This window comes from Astyanax mexicanus, chromosome 13 (genome assembly GCF_023375975.1).
Source record: "Astyanax mexicanus isolate ESR-SI-001 chromosome 13, AstMex3_surface, whole genome shotgun sequence".
Classification (NCBI taxonomy): domain Eukaryota; kingdom Metazoa; phylum Chordata; class Actinopteri; order Characiformes; family Acestrorhamphidae; genus Astyanax; species Astyanax mexicanus.
In genome coordinates this window covers 16463101-16481360 of record NC_064420.1, presented here as the reverse complement: position 1 = coordinate 16481360, position 18260 = coordinate 16463101, and the positions used below count along the sequence as shown (strand labels likewise).

General features: G+C 37.8%; 2 protein-coding genes across 3 annotated transcripts; one reads left to right on the top strand and one right to left on the bottom strand.

Annotated features, from left to right (window-relative positions):
• The first annotated feature begins 3079 nt into the window (after nucleotides 1-3079).
• naa10 (N-alpha-acetyltransferase 10, NatA catalytic subuni) lies at nucleotides 3080-8823 on the top strand. Of its 2 annotated transcripts, none has more exons than XM_022677546.2 (8): nucleotides 3080-3272; nucleotides 4890-4988; nucleotides 5234-5292; nucleotides 6300-6345; nucleotides 6781-6896; nucleotides 6985-7029; nucleotides 7913-7997; nucleotides 8319-8823. In XM_022677546.2, exons 1-8 carry the CDS (start codon nucleotides 3252-3254, stop codon nucleotides 8514-8516), a joined length of 669 nt encoding a protein of 222 aa, XP_022533267.1. In that variant the 5' UTR covers nucleotides 3080-3251; the 3' UTR covers nucleotides 8517-8823. The 2 variants fall into 2 exon arrangements, with proteins under 2 accessions (XP_022533267.1, XP_022533266.1); XM_022677545.2 differs by having other exon boundaries at nucleotides 3082-3272; nucleotides 8313-8823.
• Nucleotides 8824-9642: 819 nt separating this feature from the next.
• lmod3 (leiomodin 3 (fetal)) lies at nucleotides 9643-18260 on the bottom strand. Its single transcript, XM_007228955.4, has 4 exons — nucleotides 17954-18260; nucleotides 15235-15506; nucleotides 12582-14177; nucleotides 9643-10742 (listed from the first exon to the last, which is right to left on the bottom strand). Exons 1-4 carry the CDS (start codon nucleotides 18132-18134, stop codon nucleotides 10695-10697), a joined length of 2097 nt encoding a protein of 698 aa, XP_007229017.3. The 5' UTR covers nucleotides 18135-18260; the 3' UTR covers nucleotides 9643-10694.

Genomic DNA, 18260 nt, shown 5'->3' with positions numbered 1-18260 from the left:
TCCAATTAGAAATTTATTGGAATACTTAGCTTGGCCCAAATCAGTGCTAATGTTGTAATGTTTTTAAAAACATGTAGTAATGATAAATGATTTGAAAAATGTTAATCGTATTATTGGATAGAAATTCAGCATTATCCTCCAAGTTTTACGTAATGATTCTGAAAAACTGAAACTCCTAACAGCCATAAAAGCTCTAGTTAAACTGTCCCGTCAGACAATGGAAAATTGCATAAATATTATATACTATTGTTATTAAAGTGGCAGTTCATACTATTTTGTTTCTAAACTGAAAGCAGAAGCATGTCTGAGTGGAGAAGGAACAGAATATTGTGTTTAATGGTACCAGTGTGCTGGAACGACCATCCCTGCTAAGCCTAATATGTTAATTCTAAAAACTGTGTCGGGTCACTTTTCACCAAAGTTTTTCTGGCCACCTCACACGTCTTTACGTACTTACATTACACATACAGCCTCTAAAAGAGGATCCGGATCAGTTTTACTGAACGCGAGCGGCTGGTGGAGCAATGGAGACTTCAGATGGGGAAACAGAGCTCAGGAGCTCATTCATGCATAGTAACAAAGAAACAAAGGAGTAACATTTATGACTGAGCTCGCTCTCTCTTACTGAACCTAAACTGGAATCGGATTCATCCGCTCTGAAAGGAGACCACATCACACCCGCACAATTTAAAATGATTCTTCCACATGATGGTGTAATTACCCATTCTCACCAGAGAGGGCCCTAATTCCCAAATCTTACGGACATCAACTTTAAAGAGAGAATAAAATAGTATAGCGTTACATAAAAGTCAAAAGTTGGGGGGTGCAAAAATACCAGGTGACAAAAATTAACCTAAGTGTTTTAACATTTTGCGTGTGTAAATTTTACATCTTGCAAGTGCAAATGAGAGGGAGAACCCCCCACCCCCAACTGTTGACATTGATGTGACGCCATAAAATAGTGTTTCTGATTATCTCTATTGTGAGAGGATAGCTCATAAATTTATTACTAATCCAGTGTCAGTTCAGCATTACAGGATCTGGCCCGGACCCCGGGCTCTCAGCTCTGGGAAAAGCTCTGATTTGGATCCAGTTCCTCGGTGACGGTACCAGTGCTGCTGGTTTCCAGCAGGAGCTCTACAGGCCGCGGTTCTGCTCACGTGCCGGAGCAGGAGCAGTGGCATATGGCTCACCATTTGAGCTACCTGCAGCATATGGCTAAGCTAATCTCCAGGAAGAAAGGGAACAGGACCACTGTTTCAGAAGCCAGAGAGAAACAAAGGCCTGCTTTGATGATTAAATATTACTGATGAAAGAAGAGGAAGAGGATGAAGACAAAATACCCACATACAGGAAGACAAGAACAATAAGAAGCATAAAGCATTTAGAGTTTTAGATTTATTAGTTTAAAATAATTACATTTATATTAGATAACTAAATTATATTTTCTATACTACTTTGGTTTCACATTTTTTCATCTTCAACAACACAATTGTTATAAATTGTTATGATTTCAGAACTATTATTTTTTTTTATCTATTATATTATGTTATATATTTTAACTATTATATTATTTTACAACTACCATACCCAGACCACAGCATATAAAAACAGATGTTAAAGAATTACATGAATGTTTCTATGCTAAAATATAATAAATTGAAATGGAAATTGTACTTTAATACTTATAATTTTCAACCCTCTCATCGTTTTATTAACATTTTGATGATAAGATATATGCGGTTAATGTTTGTTAAACTGTGCGTATACTTTACAGTCCAAAAATATAAAAAAATCTAATATAATGGTGAAAACTGAAGTTGCCATCAATTTCTTTACAGTCAAAGAGTGGATATATATTTAAGTATAAAAAAATCTACAAGGAATAAATGATTAAACAAGGGACGTGTCATTATTAACAAGTAATTATCATAATCACTCACAGAGCCAAACTGCCTGTTTTGGAGTTAAACTCCATATATGTGTGGCTTAAATAACCAATTAGCAGATGAAATGATAGATAAAATGTATCAGGTTTTTTTTTGCATTAAAAAAATATTATCCAAAATCACCCAGTAATACTTCTAATAATTATACAACAGATTACGCTTGCACTGATTACAACAAAAACAAGAATAAACGTTGATTTTTTTTTGTTGTTGCATTACATCTTTTAATGATAATGATGGAAAACAACCATAAAACAACCTTTATTAAACACTGTCTAATAGGCGGTTATGGTTGAAATTTTAACACTAAATTAACGTTTATTTAAATGTTTATAATGCTTTAAGGTGAAAAATGCTTAAATAATAATAATATTAATATTATTTTTATGTCCCACTTTATGTAAGTTAAATTTAACACAAACCATACATTTAAAACTATAATTCTGAATCTGACCTTATAAATCAAATTAACGTAAAATCGAACAAATCAATCAATTCTGATGTGGGAGACCGACGGAATGACGTTGGTGCAAAGTCCTATATGCGAAGGATTTAATGCCAGAGGTGGCCAAATTTATTTGTGGCCATAGGCTTAACTAATCAATTAATAGATTACACAATTATGTTTTTCCCCATAAAAAATATTGTCCAGAAGCTTGCCACCCGTCTCAGTATAGTCACATAAAAAAGTAACTTAAGCTATTTTAATAGCTTTCTAAGATAAAGCTAACCTAATTAAACTAATTTCCACGAGTTTTACTATAATACAAAGTTAACTTCTTATTAATAAAGGCGATAGGCTATACATACTAAATACTGAATAGTTGTTTAGTCTTATTATTTAATTTACTTAAAACAATTTTAGTCGAGATTCTGCTTTTTTTCCCCCCAAAAGCTCATATAATTAATAAAAAATAATTAATATTTTCCCTTATACCAGCTTTCTATAACGAATGCATTCATATACATACATGGAATATATTAAGGAAGTCAAAATAAAATAAGAACAATGTATTACATATATTAGGACATCATTCACCCCAACCTCCCAAAATTATATATATTTTTTGGCGGTTATAATATATATATTATATAATATACTGACAAAAAGGGGGCTTTTGTTTTGTAGCGGAAAGACGGATGGTGGGTCTTCCGGGCAAAGGCATCATGGTAGAGGAGCAGTAGCGGCTGTTAGCTGGTGTTTTTTCCCACGGCGGAATCAGTACTGCTCTACAGACACACAGACTACCGGCTACAGACACACCTCACCGCAGCGGGACAGCACAACCAGCCGCCGCCAAGATGAATATCCGCAACGCGCGGGTGAGTACCGAGTACCGGGGCCCGGCCTGACCGAGAGCTGCGCTGCCTACAGTTAGCCGTTAGCTAGCTACCCGTGTGGCCGCAGAGCTAGCAGTGTGTGCTGGTGAGCGCTAGCGGCTAGGCTAGGCTAGATGAAGTTGTAGGTGTGAAATGTGCTCTGGCCCGGAGGAGAGCAGAATCTGGAACCTCAGAGCTGTCCAGTCCACCTCCAGTTCACCTGATAAACCCAGTGTTTCTCTGTGCTGGTCCTCTCCTCCTGTCCTGCTCATTCTAGTCTAGTGGATTCCCTGCTTTAACACACCCACTGCATTGACAGGACATGCTAATGAGATAACCTAATTAATTAATTAGTGGAGTCAGGTGTTTTGGAATCAGAAAGGCACTAAATTAAGACACAGCAGACCACACACACACACACACACACTATATGCTTACATAAGTCTAGTATTTAGTATATGTATACTGTCCCTTTTAAGAGCCCTTTAATGAAAACATCTGATACTATAAATTTTAGTTACGTAAGTGGTAGATGTAATGTGCAGCTGCTTTTTCAAACACATTGTTTTCAATGGGACGTGCAGCACAGATGTTCGTAGTAAACAGCTCGTAAACTGCAGCAATCAGTGAACTCAGAGCAGCTTTTCAGTCATTCGGGCAGAAAAACTAAGTAAAAACATGTTACTGATTACAAATGAATTGCGTGTGTTAACGCTTTAACGTTGACAGAACTCATAAAACACAATTTAACCCAAATAAGCGCTGTCATCTACTGAACATCCTGAGAGCATCACAGGACACTGTGTGAATCTGTGTTAATTCATCTCACCCTTATTTACAGAATTTTAGTGTGCTGGGTTATTGCTGGAGATAAAACTAGCTCCTTTTAAAAATGTATATTTTTGTGTATATTTAGCTCTGTTCCAACCATATAACAATTTAGCCGCTTAAATTAAATGTCAAATGTGACTTGAGTTCCATTTAATTAGTTATGTCACGATTATTAGAACAAAATAATCAAATACAAGCTCTGAAATTTTCATTTGTTACATCAGCATTTTAACCTTAAAATATTTACAGTCATGTGCCCACAATAAAACACACACAAAAGAGCTGATCAATCAATTTATTTGATTCAGTTATTAATTAGTATTAATATTCAGAAATGGGTCTGGGCTCTTATGGATTAGTATTGACAATATTACCTAAAATAATTACTGTTCCCACATGGTGAGGATTTCACGCCTTGTTGAGTCCAGAGGAACTCAGCTTTTTGGCCGACCGAAGGAACACGAAAAGCCTGTTGAAAGGCTTTTTATCAAGACATTTCAGCATGCCTAGCAATGTGCAATATCTGCTAGGAGTGGGAATTAAAGAGCATCTCACAATATGATTTAACAGTATGTTGCCCCTGATGACGATACTACAATTAGGATTCTTATTTTACCATGTCTTAAATGTGCTGAGCATGGGGGCTTCAGGACCAGGCGTGTGAAAGACACTTGATTAAACCCTCCAGTTGATTACTAGTGTTGTTACCTGTCTGTTAGAGCAGAGAAAACCACATGCACTGTCCCTTTTTTTTTGTGTAAATAATATTTGTGTCTCTCTGTATTTTAGCCAGAGGACCTGATGAACATGCAGCACTGCAACCTGCTGTGTCTCCCAGAAAATTATCAGATGAAATACTACTTCTACCATGGACTGTCCTGGCCACAGGTATGTGTCATCCCTAGTAGAATTCTATGTGTAGAATAATTTTCCTTACTGTCTCTTAAAAAATTGTGTCTTCAGTTTTGCTGTTTATCGTTTTCTGACTATTTAAATCTGAAAACTTTTTCACTAAAATTTAAGTTGCCATTTAGATGCAAGCTTTTAATATTACAGCAACCTTATATTTGCATTGTCTTGATTCTCAGTAGCAAGATTACTTATTTATGACATTCATTATTTTTTTCTTCAAGCTTTCCTACATAGCAGAAGACGAGAACGGCAAGATTGTTGGATATGTACTTGCCAAAATGTAAGTACAAAACTATCTGGAGTTACTCTACATGACTTTTAGCCCAATTTTAACTTAAATTTCCACTTGTGGCAAGTCTGTGCTAGATGGCAGTTTGAGCTCACAGTTGGAGTGAAAATCGTGCAGTGTATTATGAACTGAGATTTTTAGCCTCAGTTCATATTTTTTCATCCTGATTTTGCGCAGAATCTGGTCTGAACCAACTCCATTAGCAGTCATTGAAATCTGACCTTTACTGAAGTAACAGTTTAATAAAACACACTGTGGATCACACAGAAAATAAAATTTGATTCTTAATATTTGTTCCATCATAAAACGTATGCACTATTGCAGCACCTGGAGTCACTACTGCTGCACCATTTGTAGCTGCCAAATGTTGTGCTTAACTCCAGCTCTGTATGTAATGTGTATAGGTAGACCACACCATGCTGACCACATCTTTTTACCCAACCCATGACTTGGTGGTGCGTGACATGACATGGTGGTGCGTGTTGTTAGGAATCAGGTTGCGTAGTCTATCATGTCCAGTTGTGTAGTGTGTACTTTATATTAGTTCAGATTCTAGAAGAATCACAAAAACAGTCATCTACTGTAATATATCCAGTCTGCTTATAATCTGCTTATAAACTGTGATAGTAGGGTAGATATTTGAAATCTGGGGTCATGCTAGGGCACTATCAGCAGCCGGAGTCCAAGAGAGCACAATTGGCCATGCTCTCTCTCTGGGTGGGTAGGTGGCACACGCTCAGGCATCTGTTGGCTTATGTATCAGAGCTGGGGTGATGCTGTATTGGGGCATTTAACTTGTTTCACCCTCCTAGTGTCAAGTGCTTTGCAGTCAGTGATGATGGGAGTGTTAGAGAGTGGGTGGGTTCATTTGGGAAGATTATTAAATCTTCCTGAGAAAATTGGGTTAAAAATTAAATACAGATTTCCATGGCTTAGTGCAGGACACAGGTATATTTTCCCTCTGAATGTCTAAGGTTTTTTATTCTGTATTTTTACAGGGAGGAGGATCCTGATGATGTGCCTCATGGACATATTACATCTCTAGTAAGTAGATGGACATTTTAGGCTACGTAATCACAGCTGGCTTAATTGGCCCAATACTGATGTTTATTTTAAATTGTAAACACTTTTATCTGATTTATATCCAAAATTGCCCTAATGACACTAATGCTATTAAAGAGTTCCTTGATTTAAAAGTAACATAAATTTCGATCTGGCTGATTAGATGGAGTCACATTGCTGCAAATTGGATATGTATCATATGATTTCATTACCACATGAAAGTGGACCTAATTTAAAATGTCAGATATTTTTTGTTCAAATATCACACCTATGTCACATATGACCTCTAAGATCGGATTTGGGCCACTTTTACCTGTTGTTTGAATGTAGCTTTAGTCTCAGCCCAATGCCATTCTGCTCTGTTATTCAGTTGGTGGATCAAATAAATGATAACCTTTGTGTGTTTGTTTTTTATAGGCAGTAAAACGGTCCCATAGACGTCTTGGCCTGGCTCAGAAATTAATGGACCAAGCCAGTCGAGCCATGATTGAGAACTTCAATGCCAAATACGTCTCCCTACATGTTAGGAAAAGGTACAGCTACAGCTTTAACTCTTGTTTGTATTTTGTCAATACCTTCCACTATGTGTGTTTCTCATTTTTGTCCTGTGGTGTTTTTCAGCAATCGAGCAGCCCTGCACTTGTACTCCAACACACTCAAATTTCAGTGAGTATCTGTCACAATGCCCCTCTCCCAAAAGCTGTCTTTTGTCATTTAAGGCTATGTTCAGACCGTATTTTCTTCACCATAGTGTGCACCAAATTATACGGCGCACAATCAATAAACGTCTTTTTTCTGGTCTGTTATTACACATTAGAAATTATAAGGTGCATTTTATGGGAATCCAGTAAGAAACAGGGGGGTCGCAATGTTTTCCTTCTTACTCGTCCGCTGGGTGGGGAGACCTGTAAAACTAAGTTATGTAAACAAAACTGTAATTCTTAAAACATTTCAGACAAGTCAAACGAGCGCTGGGTGTTAATCTACACCTATTTTTCCCCTGATTTGGGTGAGAAAACACTGCTATTTATTTACAGTAAGCTTAGATTTCGAGATTTCCATTAAAGCTGGAGCGTTAGCATTAGCAGTTAACAGATAACGGTAATGCTTATGCTGCTCCAGCAGTGCTAGCCGGGGTTAGCAGCAAGCTACAGGCGGCTAACGCTAATACCGCTGGAGAACTAAACTGAAACTACTGTATAATGCTGCACTTCAGTGGAGTGGCTTTACTGCTCCTTACAACCTGACTGGTAAAATTCATACATAAAGCGCACTGGACTATTAGGCACACTGATGATTTTTAGAAAAATTAAAGGATTTTAAATGTGCTTTGTACAATTTTTTGTAAATAACAGTGAAGAAGGTCATCTCAACACATCTGGTTTGCTAAAAGAATTATATACGATTTGTCTGTAGTCTGAACACAGCCTTTGTTTCCTGTTTGATTGGTTGATGATAAAATATATATGTATATAACCATTACCATTCTGTACTGTGTAGCATAATTTGTGTTTTATAAGTCCTTCTGTATTTATATGTTCTAATTCAGGATAAGTGAAGTCGAACCCAAATACTATGCTGATGGAGAAGATGCGTACGCCATGAAGAGGAACCTCACACAGATGGCAGATGAGGTACAAAACTTCTTACTTTATGCTTCTTTAGTCCTCCACAGTGTACACAGAGTACCCAGGTTATGAAGCTGCTTATGTCAAACTTGTGGAAAGAAGCTTAATGGGCTGAATAAAAATAGCATAAATTGTACATATGCCTCTCATGATAATTACTTTACTTGATTTATCGATATAGACAACTTTTGCCAACCTCAGTATCATTTAGTTTATTGTCCTCTATTTTTTAATGAGAAATCTCATGTCTCATGATAATTTAAATGCAGCTTCCTGTGTTGTGTAGCTGTATTATTGAGCTAAAATGTATTCTGTGGGCAGCTGCAGAAGCCTGGGGTGCGTCTGTGGGGCTCTGAAGCTCCTCCATCGCAGGTGACAGCAGTGACTGGGCTGGTGGAGAAGCTGACGGTGCAGGATGGAGAGAAGGAGGGTGATGGAGAGAGTGGTGGCGAGAGTAAAGAAATGAGTGAGGTGAGCGAGGCGACGGAGAGCACAGACGTCAAAGACTCGTCCTCTGATTCTTAAACCTCGACTGCTACTGATCTGGAAACTTCACCACCACTCCCCTACGCCTCACCCTAGGATTTTAAATTGGTTTACTGGTTACGGTATTTACGGGTGTCCAGTCTTTTCCACAGAGGCTCAGGGTGCCTGTAGGTTTTCATTCTAAACAACTGGGTTAATGAAAACCTGCAGCCACACCGGCACAGTGTGGATAAAACCTGACAGCCCCGGTGTATTTGGTTTATTTTATCAACAAGAAAGATGCCTTGCTTTTGATTTTGGGAATATTGGTAAGACCAGAAATATGTGAATAAATTTGGACACAGTATACCTGGTGTATTTTTTTTTCCCTGTTTTTATCTTTCTGTTGTGGTTTTATTTTGTGTTGAATAACCAGAATGATCTGGTAGTGCTGCAGATATTCATATGTTTTTATATCACTCAACACTATTAGTGTTACAGCTCTGGAAAAAAAATTAGAGACCACTTAAAAATGATGCTTCTTTGATTTTACCAAATTGAAAACCTTGAATATAATCAAGAGAAAGATGGATGATTTTGAATGGACAAACCATCAAACCAAGCTGAACTGCCTTGAATTTGAATTTGCACCAGGAGTGGCATAAAGTTATCCAAAAGCAGTGTGTAAGACTGGTGGAGGAGAACATGCCAAGATGCATGAAAACTGTGATTAAAAACCAGGATTATTCCACCAAATATTGATTTTTGAACTCTTAGTTTACAGAGTAAAACAATAATGTTCGTTTTACTCAAACATATACCTATAAATAGCAAAATCAGAGAAACTGATTCAGAAACTGAAGTGGTGTCAATTTTTTCCAGATCTGTATATTGTTGCTGTCCAATAAAAAAATCTCCAAGTGCTGAGTGTACAGCAGAAGGGGACAAAAGACATGAATGGAGCTAATAATATTCAAGTTTTTCCTAATCATTTTTGGTCATTTCAATGGGTCTATTCATCCAGAATTTCTTACACAGTGCAGGAAGCAGCTAAGGGCTTCAAACAATAAACCAAACTATAAATTAACAAATAAGGAGATACACATTCTCATTGGACTGCAGTCATATACAAATAATATATGTAAATAGACCAGTAGGAGGCAGCAACGTGACAATTCCACCCCAAGAAAATCACAAAGGCAACATTTCTTTATTCATATTTTAGATATAAAATACATGTATATAAATAATGTAAATATGGTGGTTTCTCATAATGACTGTTTAACTAGGTTAACCTTGGACTAGCCCAGTTTTAAACATGCAGTATATCTCTTCTCTGTGCTCGAAATGCAGAATACAAAGTCAATTTCAGGAAGTATTCCTGTGTAAAAGGATAATAAGGGTAAAAAAATACATTCATTTCAACGTTTCAAAAACACAGTACAGTACAGAAGCACAAGTTGGTGTTTAAAAATTAATATATATAATATGATATAATTTTGAAGAAATTAAGTAAATAAAAAGTGTGGGGAAAGCTTATACTGATACATTAATTAAAATGATTAGATAACCCTGATAGAAATTATATTTCTGTTATGTGCTTTAAAGCATGCTTGTCCACGGATATTCGATTAAAGACTATTATACCACAGTTAGTTTTTACCCTGTAATGTGACTGGCTGAGAGGCGTTTTATGAGTGACATTGTCAGCTGGTAATGCACTGTAATCGAAGCTCTCCATGTATTACTTCGCCAAATACAGGTAACCTAGCAACGCTGCAGCGCTTACAAGCCAAACAGCGCAGCTACAAACAGAGCAGCAAAGGAACTGTTTTTATAACCAAACAGATCGTATTTTCTCATCCTCTTTAACTCAACATATTTCAATAAACAGTGATAATGGAACTGTGATATAATCGCAATAATACTCTCGAGGTTTGTGCTATAACATGTAATACTTGCACAGCTGTGCTGCTCTACTCTATACTCAGTGCTAATATTACTCGTTATAGCCAATCCTTTAGTGTATTATTGCTTAATTAAAGAACTGAGATAGTCTACATATACTCATTCCAACACCTGTCATTTAATAGTGAGACGTGGTGTAATTAGTGTTGTAGGGTAGCCACTGGTAGTTGAGAACGTCCACTCTGGTCTCTGTGTGTTTGTCAGAACTCTGAATCTTCAAACAGCTGGAGATTTATGTGTTTTATGGGGTCCAATAAAAGCTTGCTCTCCTCAGAAAAGACTGGTTTCGCTCGACTCCAGAACTTTGGGGAGAGGAACCTGTGGAGGGACAGTAATTCAGCATCAGTACAGTGTGTTATTTACAGTTTAATATACAGGCATAAAAACATGACCTGAGATTCCAACTTACAGTCTTCGGAATTAGTAAACTTTTCTGTACTTTTTTCTGTATATCAGTGCATACTCTTATAATACAATACCTGGTTTGTCTAATCAGTCCTTCATTAAAAGTTTACATAAGTTCAGGCAATAATCAGATGTTTGCTTTGCAACTAGCTAGTTAAACACACATCAGCTAGAAGACTTCTAAGAATTTACAGTTTAAGAATTTATATATAATATCTCTCAAAAAGTGTGTACACACTTTCTTAGAAATCTGAGAATAATTCAGTTAAGATTTTACATGCAATGAGAAATCTGATTACTGAGTTAATATTCAGCTCACTTTATTTGATTTTTTTTCATCAGATTTTTATACCTTTCTCCAATCTAAGAAATTAGAGTTCGCTGAATGACTACCAGAACAATCAGATAACTGTAGTAATTGAATTTTTGAGTTCAGGTAACACATTTAGTAAGTGGCACTCTGAATTTACAGAGAAGTTAACAACCAAACCTGAGTTCAGTTTTAACTGTGTTCTTCAAATCAACATGTAAATTACTTTTCTCCAGCTTGCAATCAGATAAATTCATTAGATGGTGGTCACATAAAATAATAAAATCACATTTACAAGCATTAACCTTCTTACTTACTTACTTCTTACTCCTTAATTATACATACTTGTAGGTATATTCTTAGTTATGTTAAAGATACATAAGCTAGAAGATAATATGTCAGATTATTAAGTCATCACAATTTAGTGCCACAATCTGTTTTCATGCATGCACAGACTGTTTCTTTTAAATATCTTAATAAGATTTTATACCTTTATACCTTACTTATTTACAAAATTGAGTCCAGAATGCTGTTTGAATGACTACCTGAATAAGCAGATAACTACAGTAATATTATTAAATGGATTTTTGAGTGCAGGTAACATTTAGAGAGTGGCTCACTGAATTTACAGGTAAGTTAACCACAAAACCTGAGCTCAATTTCATATTGTATTATTCCAATCAACATGTCAATTACTTTTCTCCAGCTTGCAAACAGATAAAACGTTAGATTAAAAAAAAAAAAGATTCCACGAGCAGTAATCTCCTTACTTAGTCATAAGTACATACCTTAGTCATTGTACATAAAAGTCAAAATTAAGTAAAAAAAAAAAAAAAAAAAGTAGAAGCAACAATTCAAGCTTTTTTACTCAAGTAAACGTGTACAAGAACTGGTTTTAAAACTACTTAAAGTATAAAAGTAAAAGTAATGCCATTAAGGACATTAAAAGCTCATTTAAAGGACAACAGGGATGTGGCATGATGTGTTCAGATGTGATAGATCGTGTATAAACCAATAGGGAGTCAGAATGGTATATGTTTATACTTCTTATCCAATCACAATCAAATTTACAATCAAATTTAATCTGGATGGATAAATTTGTCTGAAAAGCATTTTTTTTTAAATGGTAAGAAGCCGGAATGAAAACAAGCTGAAATATAATAGGAGTGACGGGCTATTTTTAAAATCTAAGTAGTAAAAAGTTTAGATAATTGGGTGAAAATGTAGAAGTAAAAAGTTGGCTGAAAAAGAATTACTTCAGTTTAAGTATATTAAGTATAGATAACCAACAATTTCTACTAAAGTAAAGTAACTATACTTTGTTACTTGACACCTCTGATTATACATAAATGTATGTCTATTATTAGTTATGTTAATTGAGGAGCTACATAGCTCCCTGACAGTAATTGGCTGCTAATTTGAGGATTTAGGACTGCACTCACCGATTTCAGATAGGCCACATTGCTCTGTCGAATTTCGCTCAGGAGCATATCACGTGGTGTCAGATCCACTTTCGGAGGCTGCCTCCTTCGAGGAACCGGTTTCAGAGTCTTTATGAGGTCTTTGAGGTTGGCCCGTTCGTCCGCTGGCTCGTCGCTCGTGGTGCTCCTCTGTCTAGGAGTACTGCGGAGATGAACGTTAGACCTTACCTCTGTCCTTCTGTCCTCTTTCTGGTTCAGCTCCAGGAAAGGGTCTCGCCGTTTTGGGGTCTTCTTAAGATGAACGTCCCTCAGCAGACTGCTCGAACCCGAGTTTGAGTTTGAGGTAGCGGTAGGTTGCTCCTGTGGGTGGTGTATCTTGCGTAGCTGTGGAGACGGGCTTGATGCTGGGGAACGTGCTGGAGAACGTGCAGGGGAACGCTCTGGCGAACCTTGAGGGGCATTGGACGCCTCTTGCATGGCCTGCAGAAGTGCCATCTCAGGAACACAGCCTCCTAACATCTCTAGAAGACCAGGAGGCAGGTTCAGACTGCTCTCGTACATCTCCATGATCTGCCTCTGTTCCTTCATTTGCTGCTGCTTTTGATCTTCTTTCCTCTGCTGTCGCTGGCGATCCAGGTTCCTGGTGAGCAAGTTGGTCACGACCATTCGAGGTCCAGGCAACTCGAAGTGGTAGCCCATCTTCAAGAGCGTGTTGTTGGCTTTGAGGAGACGCGACACCTCCATCTCGGCGTGGTGGCCCAGCATATGCCTCTGATTGTGGAAGCGAAGTTCGGTCAGAGTTTCATTAAACTGTAGACAGCGCACGATTGCGATGATTCCCTTCCCGGTGATGAAGTTGGACTCGATGTTTAGTGTGGTGATGCTTTTGTTCTCGCGCAGCATGTTGGCCAGAGAGAAGGCCACGTTTTCGTCAGCTCCAGTGTTGGCAATGCTGAAGGTCTTCACGTACTTGTTCTTCTTCAGAGCGTCTACGTATTCCAGGAGCATCTCTTTGGGAATGTTCTCGATGTTGTTGAGGTTGACCTCAGTCACGGATGGGTTGTTTTTGCGAAGCTTGTGAAGAGTGCTGTCCAGATTGGTCTCGTTCCCAGAGGGTCTCGCCGTCTTTTTGATCATCCCATCGCCGAGTGCCAGCTTGGGGATCTTCAGCTTCGATATGACTCTCTCCTCTTTCTCAGGGACCCAGTTCTCATAGGCTGACTGAACCTCTTCAGAGCGGACTTGTACAGGTTGTGTACCGTTGGTAATCTTTGATTCTTCCTGATTCTGCTCTGATCTGGGAGCTTCTCCTTCCTTCCTTGAATCGGGAAGCTCTGGAGGAGGTTGTGCGATTTCTTGAGAAGTGACGGATGCAGCAGTGTTTTTCTCAGTTTTTGCTTTAACAAGTTGTACGCTTCGTTCTTCCTCTTTGTTTTTGTCTTCCACCTCCACCACTTCTTCCTCTATTACCTCCTCAATCACTTCCTCGATCACCTCCTCGTCACCCTCTCCTCCCTCAACCTCCTCCACAATCTCCTCATAAACGTATTCTACCTTTTCACCATTACCTTCAGTGCCTTCCTTTTCTTCAGATTTTATTTCCTCTTCCACCTTTTTCTGTAAACAAAACATGAAAGCTATGATTCCTCCAGCCCCAGAGAATCCATTTACAACAGCAGTTCCAAAAAACAAAAACGCATTTAAAACTTGGTGGCAGCAACAAATCTCTAATAATTTGGGACAGACACAACAAAAGGCTGGAAAAGTAAGTAGAACAATTTCAGAAAATGTTCGTCTAAATAAAATTGTAAAGACTTCGGACAGCCTGCAATCTACAGTTCATAATATCATCAAACAATTCAGGAGAAAGATTATGGAGCAATCCCTATGCATAAGGGACAAAGCTGATGATCAGTATCAGATGCTGGCCATCTTCCTGCCCTCAGGCGGCAATGCATTAAAAAAAACAGGCGTAATTCTTTAGTAGAAATCACTGCATGGGCTCAGGTTCACTGTCTGTGTACACAGTTCACCACGCAAAGTAAAGCTATATCATGCATGAACTTGAAAACTGCACATATCAAAACTTACAAAATATGTTTTTCAGATAAAAAATGTCTATAAAAAAATCCAATTGATAATTTTGGCAGTGTGGGCAGTGTGCCAAGTCCTGCTGGAAAATAAAATCTGCATCTTCATAAAAGTCCTTAGCAAAGGTAAGCATGAAGTGCTGTAAGATTTTGTGGGAAAACACTGCACTGACTTTAGACTTGATAAAACACAGTGGATCAACATCAGCAGATGACACGTCTCTCCAAACCATCCCTTATTGTAGAAACTTTACACTAGACCTCGAGCAGCTTGGATTGTGTGTCTCTCCACTCTTCCTCCAGACTCTGCTTCCTCAATTTCCAAATGAAATGTAAAATTTACGGATGATCAGTGATGGTTTGGAGAGACATGTCATCTGCTGGTGTTGATCCACTGTGTTTTATCAAGTCTAAATTCAGTGCAGCATCTACCCGGAGAGTCTGTGAAGTTTGAGCTCAGTTCTTCATGCAGTTCACAAATGCAAGTTACAGCTGTATCATGCAGAGAAGAAGCCACAGGTCAACACCATCACACTGTACAGTGTTAATAATATGAATAAATGCACACTACAGCGCACTCTTACCTGACTTGGTAGCAGAGTGGCAGGAACTCGCTCCTCTTCTAACATACGTTTAGACTCTCTCTCCCAGTACAAGTAGTCCACCAGTGATCTGTGGTCAAACGAACCAGTGGGAGGTTTATCTGTCTGGTCCTTCTGTCTCATCCCCACCGGCACTCTCTCGTCAGGGGCGATCACGTCCATCTCGCTCTGCAGCTGCTTGAGCTCCTCGGCAGAGAGACCCGCCAGAATTTCATCTTCATCAATCTCCTCCTCTTCCTCAGATTCTGAGTTTTCTTATTAAATGAAAAAAAGATGAAAGATGACACTTTATTCTGATTTATAAATATGACATGAATTTTGTACCAAATGAGTTAAAGTAGGTTTTTTATAATCAGAATTTTTCCCTTCATTTGAAATTCAAATGTACCTGACTTACGATAACCCTGAAATATTTAATGGTTAATTTCATAAATGTACATTTTTATCAATACTTTTTTATGTTTTGGTAAAACTTGCTGTTGAAACATAAAAACATCTAAATAACTTTAAATTCAGATTGAGAATTTAGTTCTATATATAAAAACTACCAGGTACTTCACCTCTGTTTTTTCAACTAAATTTGTATTTTTGAGTTCAAAATCAGAATTTCAGGATTTGTGGATCTGAATTATTTTAACTTGTATTGCATAATTTAAATGTGTGTTTAATATTTTACATTAAATTCAATATTAAATCAGTTTCTCAGTAATCTAACATGGACTCTTGGACACAATACATCCGGGTACTAAAACTGGGTCTATTGAATTTGTGCTTGTTTGATTTAAACTAAAATAATTATTAAAATAATTATTAAAATAATTATTAACACAAAAAAACATAAGATAAACTATTTCCATTAGGTAGAACTGAGCTAACTTTTTACAAACAAGCATAGATTCAGTTTAAGATTTGTTTACTAAAACTTGCTTTCACTAATAACTTTTCTCTTATTATATGGCGTCTATATTTTCCATATATTTCATAATTTATGCAGCATAGACGCTCCCACAATTTTATACTGTTACACTGAAAATGGTCAAAACTTCAAAACTAGGTAGATGCTATACCTTAACTGGTATGCATAGTTCTGTATGATGTAGTGAAGTAAAAAGATATTTGGGTTTGAAATGTAGTGAAGTTAAAGTAAAAAAATTAAATGCAAAATGTAATTTGAAAAACTGTGAGCACACATGATAAAAATGAGTATTAATTGTTTAGCTTACATTATTAATATAATCGTTAAGAAAAGGTAAAGTTTGATAAACTATACGAGGCCACTAGAGCTGAGTCTGAGCCAAGACAAACTATTTTCTTCTAAATAGCAAGATATAAAAACAGTAGTAAAATTTGTATTTCATATTTCATCATATATTTTGATTAAACATAGCATTAAATAATATATAGATCAATAGCTCAGTTTCCAAATATGTATAAAATGTTATCTCACACAGAAGCACTGAACTCGACTGGGCTCTACAGAAATTTCTGTGTTCACCTCACCCAGAGACCAAGACAAGACATGCTCCAAATGAGGACGAGACCAAGACCACTTATGGCCTGGAGACTGGTCTCTAGACTAAGACTGTTTATTTATGGCCTTGAGACTTGGTTTAGAGACCGATTCAGTCTGTTAATGGTCTTAAAATCGGTCTCACGACTGGAGCTGTTAGTTTATGGTCTGGAGACTAGTCTCATGGCCAAAACTGCTTGTTAATGGACTGGAGACTCGTCTTGAGGTTAAGACTTCTTGTTTATGGTCTAGAGACGTTTCAAGATCAAGACTGCTTGTTTATGATCTTGAGACCAGTCTCAGTGCCAAGACTATAGGTTTATGGTTTGGGGACTGGACTTAAGACAGAGACTGCTTGTTTGTTGTCTGGAGACTTGTTTTGAGACCATGACCACTTATTTATTTTCTTCAGACCAGTCTCATGACTAAGACCATTAGTATATGTTCTAAAGACTGGATTTGAGACAAAGTCTCAGTGTTTATGGTCTGGAGACCAGTCTCATAACCAAGACCACTAATTTATGGTCTAGAGATTGGTCTTCAAACCTAGACCCCTCATATATGGTCAGACCTGTCTAATAAGCAAGACCACTAGTTCATGGTCTGGAGACTGGACTTGAGACTAAGACCACTCATTTATGGTCTAAAAGCTGGTCTTGGGACCAGTCTCAAGACTGACACAACTCATTTATGGTCTTGAAACTGGCCTTAAGACCAAGACCCCTCATGTATGGTCTTGAGACCAGTTTCATGACCAAGACCACTAGTTTATGCTCTAGAAACTAGTCTTGAGTGCAAGACCCCTCGTTTATGGTCTTAAGATCAGTCTCATAAGCAAGACCACTAGGTAATGGTCTGAAGACTTTTCTCAGGACTAGGACCACTTATTTATGGTCTAGAAACCGGTCTTGGGACCAAGACCATTCTTTTATGGTCTTGAGATCATTCTCATAAGCAAGACCACTAGTTCATGGTCTGGACAGTGGCCACTAAGGCCACTCATTTATGGTCTAGAAACTGGGCTTGAGACCAAGACCCATCGTTTATGGTCTTGAGACTGGTTCTAGACCGAGACCTCTTGTTTTTGATGTGAAATTGATCCTGAAACTGTGGCCGGTAGTTAATGGTTTGAGACTGCACTCGAGTACTACAACCCTAAATAACAAAGCAAAAATAAGAAACACAAAGTACCTTTAGCCACAGATTTATGCGAAGCGTCTTTTTGTCTCATGCCCACGGGCACTCTCTCGTCAGGGGCGATCACGTCCATCTCACTCTGGAGTTCCTTGAGCTCTTCGGCTGAAAGGCCTGCCAGAATTTCATCCTCGTCGATCTCCTCCGTGTAGGAGTCCTGCTCACTGTGGTCAGACATGCTCCACTTGCTTCAGATTAAAATTCAATTAGAAAAAAAAACAGTCTTTGGGGACAAATCGCACAAATCAGGGTTGTAACAGGTCTACAGCATAGTGTGAGTGCCAGCCTGAACTCCAACCGACTG